The 12,972-nt window shown below is 39.0% G+C and overlaps 2 protein-coding genes across 2 annotated transcripts in view; both read right to left on the bottom strand.

The window, feature by feature from the left end:
- aralar1 (calcium-binding mitochondrial carrier protein aralar1) overlaps positions 1–12,972 on the bottom strand; it is a 510,884-nt gene that overhangs the window by 129,360 nt on the left and 368,552 nt on the right. The gene's annotated exons all lie outside the window — the stretch shown is intronic.
- On the bottom strand, positions 3,130–12,282 carry LOC142219446 (sphingomyelin phosphodiesterase 1-like). The gene is made up of 5 exons (XM_075288429.1): positions 12,146–12,282; positions 11,188–12,088; positions 3,888–4,428; positions 3,580–3,759; positions 3,130–3,509 (listed from the first exon to the last, which is right to left on the bottom strand). The coding sequence occupies exons 1-5, from the start codon at positions 12,258–12,260 to the stop codon at positions 3,342–3,344; spliced, it is 1,905 nt and encodes a 634-aa protein (XP_075144544.1). The 5' UTR covers positions 12,261–12,282; the 3' UTR covers positions 3,130–3,341.

Below are 12,972 nucleotides of genomic sequence, written 5' to 3'. Positions count from 1 at the left end.
CGAAGTCACCACGCCTCCTCGACCAAGTCGTCACCGTGCTTCACCAATTTCCACACCAAACCCAACAGCTCCGACAGTGATGAGAGGTACACTCTACCCCGAAATCGGCGCCGTCGGGCCTGTCCACTGACACCGTCCCCGGTAAACTCACCACCACATCTGCGGCTTAGAGCTCTACCGGTCCAGGTTAAAGGCGAATTTGGTGTGGGTAGCAGCATACTCGTAAGAGCAAACCAAGAACCAGGCACATCGTCCAACCCGGAATATCCGGTAATTTTGGAGGACATTTCCGTGAATTTGGTAGCACCGCCGGGGAAGTCCGAAACACACGACGTGTCATCCGATGAACCCACCGTCACCACAACGGGTTTGTCTCAGCACGCGGATTCGTCCAGCGCCGATGAGACAGGGCCACGGGAGAACGCCTGGCTGGTCACGACCAGCGGGGGATGTACTCCCCGCCAACTCGTCAGTGCCATCGTGATACCACTCCGGGGTCCACACACAACGGAGAGACTGCAATACACTTGCCACATAGGTTTAACACCGGAAGAACTTTCCACTCTCCAGCCTTTTATAGACATAGGTCGCACCATTCACCGATCCCACCGTCAATATAAGCGGAGTGTGGTTCTTGGGAAACAAGAATATCGGATCTTGATCAACCGTCAATCCAAGCTGATCAGCCAAAGACGTCACCCGCGCCAAGTAGGGGTGATATTGTAACAGGTAAAGGGTGTCCTCGTTGTCCCCGACACAATTCATAAAAAATTTTTGTTTTTCCTTTTGTAGTAGAGTGCGACGCGGGATAACTGGACACTGGATTAAAAGTGAGTGAACTGAATATCATGTGGGTGTTCCATTTTTATTGTTTTGGTGATTTACCAACCGAATTTAGAGGGCTTTTCGTGACTCATCATGACTTGCTCTCGCCTGTTCCTTTCGATGAAATCACGGACTTAAATAGTTCGTAACCCACCGTGATTTGCCCACGCGTGTTCCTTTCGTTGAAATCACGGACTTAAACAGGTCGTGGCGCTCCATGACTAACCGTGATTTTCCCTCGCGTGTTCCTTTCGTTGAAATTACGGACTTACATAGGTCGCGACCAGACATCACAGCGTTGGACTCCTCGACCTTGCAGCCCCAGTCTCCATCTACGTGCTTAACAGGTTGGCTGATAAGTCCCCGGTCTAACAAAGAAAAACCTTTTTTTGTCAAAATTCGTTTTTATTATTCAACATAGTTCCCTTCAATACAACGATTATAACGACCTTCCAATTTGTTGATACCATTTTGGTAGTACTCCTTCGGTTTTGCCTCAAAATAGGCCTCAGTTTCGGCGATCACCTCTTCATTGCATCCAAATTTTTCCCTGCGAGCATCCTTTTGAGGTCTGAGAACAAGAAAAAGTCGCTGGGGGCCAGATCTGGAGAATACGGTGGGTGGGGAAGCAATTCGAAGCCCAATTCATGAATTTTTGCCATCGTTCTCAATGACTTGTGGCACGGTGCGTTGTCTTGGTGGAACAACACTTTTTTTCTTCTTCATATGGGACCGTTTTGCCGCGATTTCGACCTTCAAACGCTCCAATAACTTTTGATGGTTTTTCCCTTCTCAAGATAATCGATAAAAATTATTCCATGCGCATCCCAAAAAACAGAGGCCATTACTTTGCCAGCGGACTTTTGAGTCTTTCCACGCTTCGGAGACGGTTCACCGTTCGCTGTCCACTCAGCCGACTGTCAATTGGACTCATGAGTGTAGTGATGGAGCCATGTTTCATCCATTGTCACATATCGACGGAAAAACTCGGGTGTATTACAAGTTAACAGCTGCAAACACGGCTCAGAATCATCAACACTTTGTTGTTTTTGGTCAAATGTGAGCTCGCGCGGCACCCATTTTGCACAGAACTTCCGCATATCCAAATATTGATGAATGATATGACCAACACGTTCCTTTGATATCTTTAAGGCCTCTGCTATCTCGATCAACTTTATTTTACGGTCATTTAAAATCATTTTGTGGATTTTTTTGATTTTTTCGTCGGTAACCACCTCTTTCGGGCGTTCACTGCGTTCACCGCCATCCGTGCTCATTTCACCACGCTTGAATTTTGCATACCAATCAATTATTGTTGATTTCCCTGGGGCAGAGTCCGGAAACTCATTATCAAGGCACGTTTTTGCTTCCACCGTATTTTTTCCCTTCAGAAAACAGTATTTTATCAAAACACGAAATTCCTTTTTTTTACAATAACAAAAGTTGCTTCACAAAAGACGCTCTATCTCACAAACTAATTGATTTACAGACGTCAAATTTTGACACGAATCATTTGAAGGTTGGTACTAGATAAAAATAATATGCATTTAATACTAGCGACGGCATCTATATGTCAGACCGGGGACTTATCAGCCAACCTGTTACAGTTATACCACCGCATGCCCTTTCGCTTAACACACGGACTAGGCTAGGTCGTGACTCGCCGCGACTTATTTGCTTATGCTCACTCCACCCGGATCACGGACTTAAAGCAGGTCGTGACCGATGACACGGACTACAACCCACACACGATAGTTGACTCCACTTGGGACCAGGGTTGGTAACCGACCAGACATCGCACCGTTGGACTCCTCGACCTTGCAGCCCCAGTCTCCATCTACGTGCTAAGGCAGGCCGTTACACGAAGAAGCCCCGTTCACGCACGTACTTATCCCAAGGTCGTGTGCGACAAGTGTTCCGGATACCGAGAACTTAGGTCTTGGCTCAGCTAGCGAAGGCCGTTGTAACCCTTAGCCATTAGTTAGAGAAGTTTGAACCAAAAATGTTTTCCGTTTCTCTCTGTCATCTTTCTTTTCTTAAAAATTTCTGTGGCGAACACTTCTCCGCGAGCTTACCCCAGCAACCGGAGGAAACTCGTCGTTACAGTGGCGCCCGAGCCACTTTTTTTTTGCAGAAATAGTATAATTGATAGAATCGTTCAGTGTGCTAAATTTGATTGAAATCGGTTCAAATTTAGATATATAACCTTCGCTCATATGACAGGAGGCCAAGGTTTTACTCCGATTTACGTGAAATTTTTCGCAGAGAGTAGAATTAACATTGAATGATTGTTCGTATTAGGTGTATGGGATTCCATTGCAAGCTTTATTATAAACTACATATAAATATTTATAGCCGAAATAAATGGACTTTTCTGTACTACAGTTTTTCATTTTACGATCACATAAAAATTATAGGGATATTTTCTTCTTTAATTAGAATGATTAAGTTTTATATCTATAATGCTATTTATACTGGGTTATATATTGCAATATTGCAAAGGTCAATTTCCTCACTTAAATTAGATAATTCAAGGAAGATTTTAATTTATTTTGCAATTCTTTGCAACGTTTCTTTTCATTATACACTGAAGTGGCCAAACTGCATATGGTATTCAAAAGGCACTTGTCATTGCAACCTGATTCTAGTTGGGGATCGGATGAAAGCACTTTATAATTCCAATACTAATTAATGGAAAACAATAAAGAAAAAATCAGTTTTGGATTGATTAGATGGTGAAGACAATTCACTTACTTGGCGTAAAATGTTGGGATTTATAGCCATTTCATCTAAGAGTGCATCTATTCCGGCGGGGCTAAAATTTTTGGTAAATTGTGAAAATTTATACTCGAGGTACCAACTGGGTGAACGATCAATTCCATATTGATTGGCTTCGGTTAAATTAAAAATCCATGTGGAGTGGTCAACAACTTGCTGAAAAGATAGATAGTTTTTTGAATATGGATAGATTTCTTCACATCCCTCAAAATATTTCTTTATAGTGTGATAGTCATGGATATCTGCTCACATATGTAACAATAAAATTCTCAATATTGACTTACATAACTCTTCGGTTCCACTTCGTATATTCTGTAGTTGGGATTTTTCATTGTATGTGAAGTCAAACTGCCACCATTCCATGAAACACTCATAGCATATCCTTTCGATGAATAATGGACTTCAAATTCATCGAAATGGGTATGACCATTAAAGATACCACTGATTATATGGCTAAAACGTTCAATTAGTCGATTATATTCTAGCGCCCATACACTCCAACATTCTGAATCTCCGGAGGGCATATGAGCTAAAATATGAACATATTCTCCATTATGTTCAGCTTCCAAAAGGGTATTATGTAACCATTCCAATTGGGGAATATTGGTGGCATTTGCATCATAATATATCCACCAATTTAGAAGATAACAATCTAGATTATTTAGACTGATAATACGGAATCCCGGCTTTGGAGATACTGTATAATAGCCACCCTGTAAAATAGTATCCTTAGTAGAGGGTGGCAACCAATACTGCCATTCATTCCACAAAAATTCGTATAACCATTTTGATTGAAATTTAGAAGGTAGTTCTGCAATACCAAAACTGAAAATAAAGGAAGTTAATTTTTTTTAGTGTGTTAACACAAAGCTAGTGTGTAAATATAACCATAGCGCTAGACGAATACTTGGTTGAGTGTATTTTTTGTGGAAAGTCCAAAATACGCGAGGGAATAATGTGACGGTTAGCGTCACGTTGCCAAATTAAATATATGCCAATTCCTACACGCTCACAAAAAATCGCTTCTGTAACATATACTCCCAAACATATTTTGCTTCAAGCATATACATTTTTGGGTATTGCCCAAACATTTATATGTTTGATCTCTTCCAATATATAATATGTTTGAAAGCATATTGGTCTAAGCAATATATGTTTGGGTAGTCAATTTCCAAACATTTTGTATTTTTGCATCCAAATTCAATAATGTTGTCTTCCAAAAAACAATATGTTATTATGTGAACATATAATATGTTTGGAAGCATTTTGCACCCAAAAATATTATATGCTTAAAAAAAATTCTCCCAAACAATATTGTGCTCAAAATTTTATTTATTTATTTATATATTTACAATCATAATGAATTATGAAAATAAACAGGTAATATAGGTGCTTACAACATAGGTTTTCGACCTGAATGCTCAAAATTTTGTTTCTGCCTAATTGTATATTCCCTCACATCTTTCTCACTTCCACGAGATTTTTTAGTTCTTAGCACCTTTTTCTGTAATACAAACATTGTAGAAGAAATTATTCAATTGTATGATTTTTTTTTATTTTAATTTTACCTTTTGCCGGACGGGGACTCGAACAGCGGACCACACAGTTTGTATGGATCAAACAAGTAGCTGATCAATTGCCCAAGGAAAAATAAAATGTTAATTTTGTAATAACAAGCAACAACCACCAACTTAATTCAATATCGCTCCCTGTTAATAGCGCTCCAAGCTACTAAACACATATATGTTTATAGGCTATTTCTAAATTAATATATGTTTGCATCCAAGCATATTATATTTAAAAACATTTTATGTCCCAAACATAATATGTATATTACCTGTTTATTTTCATAATTCATTATGATTGTAAATATATAAATAAAATTTTGAGCACAATATTGTTTGGGAGAATTTTTTTAAGCATATAATATTTTTGGGTGCAAAATGCTTCCAAACATATTATATGTTCACATAATAACATATTGTTTTTTGGAAGACAACATTATTGAATTTGGATGCAAAAATACAAAATGTTTGGAACTTAGACTACCCAAACATATATTGTTTAGACCAATATGCTTTCAAACATATTATATATTGGAAGAGATCAAACATATAAATGTTTGGGCAATACCCAAAAATGTATATGCTTGAAGAAAAATATGTTTGGGAGTATATGTTACAGAAGCGATTTTTTGTGAGGGTGTAGGCGGAATATTAATGTTGCCATTCGCCTAGTTAGATGAATATTCGCTTCATATTCAAATAACTCCACAATTAGAGTGTATATATAACCATACATATAGCCGATAGCGAACAGTGACGGCTAGCGGCGTGTTGCTAAATTCAAATCTTTTCTAAATATGGATTTACATACCATACGGTCATGTGTGCGTACGTTATATGCAATTGTCAACAAAAAAAAAAATTAAAATATGGGAAATACGACAACGTAACGGAGGCATACGACCGCATTAAGTTGACGAACTTTTAACTTTTCAATGCGTCGAGTACATTGACAACATGTAAACAAATCAACAAACGAAAAACAATCTAGAATATGGACGATAAATTATGGAATGCATTCAGCAAATCTATTGGGGTTCGGACGCGTGCTGTGTAACGTAATTGAAATCGTATTCGTCAACGCATTCGAATATAACGTACGCACGCATGACCGCATGGTATGTGATTCTACCTAGTGAATAATGTTGTATAATAACTAGTATATACGGCCGTAAGTTCGGCAGGGCGAAACTTATGTACCCTCCACCATGGATTGCGTAGAAACTTCTACGAAAGACTGTCATCCACAATCGAATTACTTGGGTTGTGGTATCTTAAAACTTCTTAACATCGCTTTCTAAATTGTGAGTTAGTCCATACGTGGTATATATTAAACAAAAAATTTATGCATAGGTAAGTCTACAAATAATTACGAATCGATATGGAAATAGAAATATGGGGATCGCTTTTATGGGGGCTATATAGAATTATGAATTTGATATGGACCAATTTTTGTGTGACCGATAACTATAGACCGATATGGACCTAGTTAGGCATGGTTGTTAACGGCCATATACAAGCACAATGTACCAAATTTCAACCGACTCGGATGAAATTTGCTCCTCCAAGTGGCTCCAAAACCAAATCTCGGGATCGGTTTATATGGGGCCTATATATGATTATGGACTGATATAGACCACTTTTGGCATGGTTGTTTAATATCATATAAAGGGTGATTCTTTTGAGGTTAGGATTTTCATGCATTAGTATTTGACAGATCACGTGGGATTTCAGACATGGTGTCAAAGAGAAAGATGCTCAGTATGCTTTGACATTTCATCATGAATAGACTTACTAACGAGCCACAACGTCGAATTTTCAGTGAATGGGCCCTAGAAAAGTTGGCAGAAAATCCGCTTTTTTATCGACAAATTTTGTTCAGCGATGAGGCTCATTTCTGGTTGAATGGCTACGTAAATAAGCAAAAATGCCGCATTTGGAGTGAAGAGCAACCAGAAGCCGTTCAAGAACTGCCCATGCATCCCGAAAAATGCACTGTTTGGTGTGGTTTGTACGCTGGTGGAATCATTGGACCGTATTTTTTCAAAGATGCTGTTGGACGCAACGTTACGGTGAATGGCGATCGCTATCGTTCGATGCTAACAAACTTTTTGTTGCCAAAAATGGAAGAACTGAACTTGGTTGACATGTGGTTTCAACAAGATGGCGCTACATGCCACACAGCTCGCGATTCTATGGCCATTTTGAGGGAAAACTTCGGAGAACAATTCATCTCAAGAAATGGACCGGTAAGTTGGCCACCAAGATCATGCGATTTGACGCCTTTAGACTATTTTTTGTGGGGCTACGTCAAGTCTAAAGTCTACAGAAATAAGCCAGCAACTATTCCAGCTTTGGAAGACAACATTTCCGAAGAAATTCGGGCTATTCCGGCCGAAATGCTCGAAAAAGTTGCCCAAAATTGGACTTTCCGAATGGACCACCTAAGACGCAGCCGCGGTCAACATTTAAATGAAATTATCTTCAAAAAGTAAATGTCATGGACCAATCTAACGTTTCAAATAAAGAACCGATGAGATTTTGCAAATTTTATGCGTTTTTTTTTAAAAAAAAGTTATCAAGCTCTTAACAAATCACCCTTTACTACCACCACGTACCAAATTTCAACTAGATCGGATGAATTTTGCTTCTCCAAAAGACACAGGAGGTCAAATCTGGGGATCGGTTTATATGTGTGCTATATATAATTATGGACTGATATGAACCAATTCCTGCATGGTTGGTGGATACCATATACTAACATCACGTACCAAATTTCAAACGTATCGGATGACCAATTTGTGCATGTTCATTAGAGACCATATACTAACACCATATACCAAATTTCAGCCCGATCGGATGAAATTTGCTTCTCTTAGAGGCTCCGGAAGCCAAATTGAGGGATCGGTTTATATGGGGGCTATATATAATTATGAACCGAAGTGGACCAATTTTTGTATGGTTGTTAGATACCATATACTAACACCATATACCAAATTTCAGCCGGATCGGATGAAATTTGCTTATCTAAGAGGCTCCGGAAGTCAAATCTGGGGATCGGTTTATATGGGGGCTATATATAATTATAGACCGATAAGGACCAATTTTGACATGGTTGTTAGAGACAATATACTAACACCACGTACCAAATTTCAGCCGGATCGGATGAAATTTTCTTCTCTTAGAGCAATCCCAAGCCAAATTTGGGGGTCCGTTTATATGAGGGCTATACGTAAAAGTGGACCGATATGGCCCAATACCATCCGACCTACATCAATAACAACTACTTGTGCCAAGTTTCAAGTCGAAAGCTTGTTTCGTTCGGAAGTTAGCGTGATTTCAACAGACGGACGGACATGCTCAGATCGGCTCAGAATTTCACCACGAATATACATATATACTTTATGGGGTCTTAGAGCAATATTTCGATGTATTACAAACGGAATGACAAAGTTAATATACCCCCATCCTATGGTGGAGGGTATAAAAATAATCCGTGACACGAACCTGGATTATCTGTTCCATACGCGTTAACAGTCGCCTTAGCACATTGCTCTACCAACGGAGTTGCCATAAGAACGTCTAACGAATATTTTAAGACTTTTCAGGGCAAAAAAAAAAACGAAAGGCATTCATGAATGCCCGTGGACATTCCGTTTTGATTTTTCGTGAAAGTTTCCGTTTCATTTTGTTACCATCCGTTCACAATTTTGGAAAGTAATTTTTTCTATTAGTGTAGTGACAGCCCGTTTAGTTTTGGCTCACATTGACTATACAGTCCATTGTGATACTACAGATTGTGAACTTCCCTCTTGTTCATGAGTGCTGCCCGGACATTCCGTTTTGATTTTTCGTGAACGTTTCCGTTTCATTTTGTTACAATCCGTTCACAATTTTGGAACGTAATTTTTTCTATTAGTGTAGTGACAGCCCGTTTAGTTTAGGCTCACATAGACTATACAGTCCATTGTGATATCACAGATTGTGAATTTCTCTCTTGTTCATGAGTGCTGTCCAATTCCATGTTTAGCTCAATGAAAAGAGAACTCATTCTTGTGGCCGAGTCCGAACGGTATTTCAAATTGTAGTGAAAACACTTCGAGACCAATTGGAACACTCAGAAATGTCACTACCATTACTGAGAGGGGACAATCCGCCGCTAAAAAAAATTTGGTATTCGGTCGAAACTGGGATTGAACCCATGACGACTTGTACGCTAGGCAGTCGTGCAAACTTGCGTAATTTTTTCTATTAGTGTAATGACAGCCCGTTTAGTTTAGGCTCACATAGACTATACAGTCCATTGTGATACCACCGATTGTGAACTTCTCTCTTGTTCATGAGTGCTGTCCGATTCCATGTTTAACTCAATTTAAAGATAACTCTTTCTTGTAGTCGAGTCCGAACAGTGTTTCAAATTGTAGTGAAAACACTTCGAGAACAATTGGAACACTCAGAAATGTCACTGCCATTACCAAGAGGGGACAATCCGCCGCTAAAAAACTTTTTGGTATTCGGTCGAAACTGGGATTGTACCCATGACGCCTTGTACGCAAGGCAGTCGTGCTAACTATTGCACCACGGTGGGTCCCGAGACCAATATAGGAACTGTGTAGTTGGTTGGTTAAATTTCAAATAAAAACGTTGGTGCCATCTATTTATTGACTTCATACGAGGGTTGCCTTTTATAATTCGGGATTTAGTAACCTTAGTGTTACAATCTGCCAACTGACAGTTCAGCGAAAAAGCTTCACATTTTTAAAAATGTACGTAAGTATAAGTAAGAACGTTTTGACATTCGAACACTATTTGTGTTGTTTACAGCAACTTAAAAGATTCTTCACAAAAAATGGAATTAAATCGTAAACACTTTCGTGCCATTATTTTTTATTACCTTAGACACGGATTAACTCAAAAAAATGCATCGACGAACTTACGTACGGTGAATTTAACCGATATCGTTCACTCCAAGACGAATTTCGTGCAGGTCGTCCAAAATCAATTGTTTTTCCGGTAACCATTGATGATGTGCGCCAACTGATGTCGCAAGATCGACATGTGACCTATCGTAAGTTGTGGGACTAGGATACATTCAAAATTGCATGAACATTTGATCGTGTAATTTTTTTTTCGCTTAATCCCCCACAATTTGTCTTTCGCTCAAAGAATGGCTCGCCTTTTTTTGAGCGATTTATTGGTCAAACGATATGATCCAAAAATATTCGAAATACGCATACGACATCGTGATAAATCCTGGAATTACGTATGAGCCCGAAAGTAAACAGCAGTCGACTGTATGGGTGTTTCAAGATGGACAAAATCCAACAAGTTGCTCGCATACGAAACACTTCCCAGCAACAATCGCTTTTTTTCAGAAATACTGGACATGACGTAATCGTACCACTTTAACAACGCAGAACAGTCAATTCTGAGTGGGGAAATGGTTTGCGAATGGTCTTCCAAGGAAAACCAACTGCCGAAGACGGATCACTCTCAACCACGACAATGCGAGCTGTTACATATCGGTTCAAAGAACTACATTTTTGAACACTCAAAGCATCGATTTGATGGATCATCCGCCGTATAGTCCTGACTTGGCACCAAATGACTTGTTTTAATTCCCGTACGTAAAAAATAAAATGAGAGGTCAACGTTGTTCGACACCGGAAGAAGTGGTTGATGCGTTCAGAATGCATGGTTTGGAGATATCTCAATCGGAGTGGCAAAAGTGCTTCGACAATTGGTTCAAACACATGGTAAAGTGTATATATCTAAATGGAGAATCCCGAAACATAAAAGGCAACATGTAAACAAATTTTCGCCTACCAACAGTCGCAATCGTTGTGTTCAGACATGTATTTCGGAACCACGCTAATAGCCGAGGCGACTTTCCATCACGTATTTTACGCTTCCCGTAAAAAATACACATAAATAGGTATTCGTTTACCAACAGTCGCTGCGATTGTAGTTACAAGCATAGAGAGGGAGAGAGTGAGAGCGGAATATATTTTGTACGTACACATTTACAGGATGAGTTTCATGATTGCCCACACATGGATACAATGGAAAATCTTTGAATTTCTTCTTCATCAAATTATTGATTTTGGTGATAACAGCCTTGTTGCTTTCCCTGCTTGTGGACCATACATTATGAGCTATAATATCTCCGGTAAAATAAATGTAATCGATGTCCTTGTGAGTGGCCCTTATGTGATCAAAGGCATTCTCCACCATATAAATCGGTATATCACAATTACGATAATCTGCCCAATAACCGGCCCCAGTCGTATTCGTAGACAAAGTGCTTCGGGTCGTGGAGGATGGACGACAACACATAGGCTCATCACATTCTGCCAATGAATCAACCCTATATTCAGGATCATAATGTATATCTGTAATCTGAAGTATTCTCAAATCATTTGGCGTCTTCTTCGGTACTTCAGCCTTGGAAGCACTTAAGGGTCCTTTACTCTCATCTATCTCTAGATGATAATTGAATTGCAATTGTTCAACATTACAAAAGGATATGGGTAAATTTCCACATACAGTCTGAGGATTGGCTTTGGAATTTTTGAATATGTAATACAATATGGGCCAATTAAATTCAAAGACTCCAGCACAAACTGTGGGAGTTTGTAACCTAAATGTGGAGCATAGATGGGCAAATGCATTTTTCGATAGACCTTCGGCTTGTGCGGGTGATGTGGCAGTACGCAAAGTCCATATTAGAAATTTAGCACTAATTCGACAGGTGGTACATGTGAAGAAATTTTTTGCAGTTCCTGGATCATACCAAGCAAATCTTCCAGTATCACTCTTTGCCTCCATCAATTGGGCAGCTAAATCGAGCATTTCTTGAGATTCCAAGCCAGTATCCAAGAAATTTAAATATTCTTCCACATATTTGGAGGCAATATCATCTGAAAATTCAAGCGGTCAACATTAGGTTACCTACCACCTTAGGTTACCTTCCTTACCTGATTCTTCCGATAATTCAGTATCACTTCGACTGTAGTCTTTTTGCCATTTTTCTTTGGTACCTTGTACTGCTATACTAGACAGTAGAATGGCTAATGTTATACTCCACCACATAGCGACGTGGGTTAAAAGTCACTTGAACAATTAATGGCTTCGAATTAACTAAGCGTTATATGATACCTTAGCCTATTTAAATAGAGTTCAGTACATAAAACTACCGGGGTTTTCTCTGACCTTACAGAAGGTCACTGATTAATGCACTCCAATTAAATATACAAATACCAGTGCTTTGATATCTTGGCATTGTAATTAAAAGTTTACAAAAGTCGCAAAAAAAATCACACTGAGAAAAAATTTATGTATGGTTTACGAGGGTTGCCTTTTATATTTCGGGATTAGAGAATAAAAACAAATATTAAGCATTAAAAATTTACTTATTATTTTTTAAAATATTCCCCGTTAAGATTTATACACATTTGCATGTGTTTGAACCAATTCTTGAAGCGTTTTTGATGTATCTCCAAAACACGATTCTTCTGGTGTCGAAAAACGTTGGCCTCTTGTTTTATTTTTTCACCGCGAACAAATTTTTTTGACGATCCAATGTTCATGCAATATTGGATCCCGCTTATGCCTAAGGTTGTTTTAATCACGCGATAGGTCACATGACGATCTTGCAATATAAGTTGGCGTACAGCATCAATGGTTTCCGCCACAACACCTGATTTTGGACCAACTTCACGAAATTCGTCTTGGAACTCGGTTGAATTCACCATACCATTAATAAACATTTGACCTTGACGGGGCTTCATCGCGAAAATTTAAC

Source organism: Haematobia irritans, chromosome 1, assembly GCF_050003625.1.
Source record: "Haematobia irritans isolate KBUSLIRL chromosome 1, ASM5000362v1, whole genome shotgun sequence".
In the NCBI taxonomy this organism is placed as follows: domain Eukaryota; kingdom Metazoa; phylum Arthropoda; class Insecta; order Diptera; family Muscidae; genus Haematobia; species Haematobia irritans.
The sequence above is the reverse complement of the archived record's forward strand: the minus strand, read 5'-3'. Positions and strand labels throughout refer to the sequence as shown.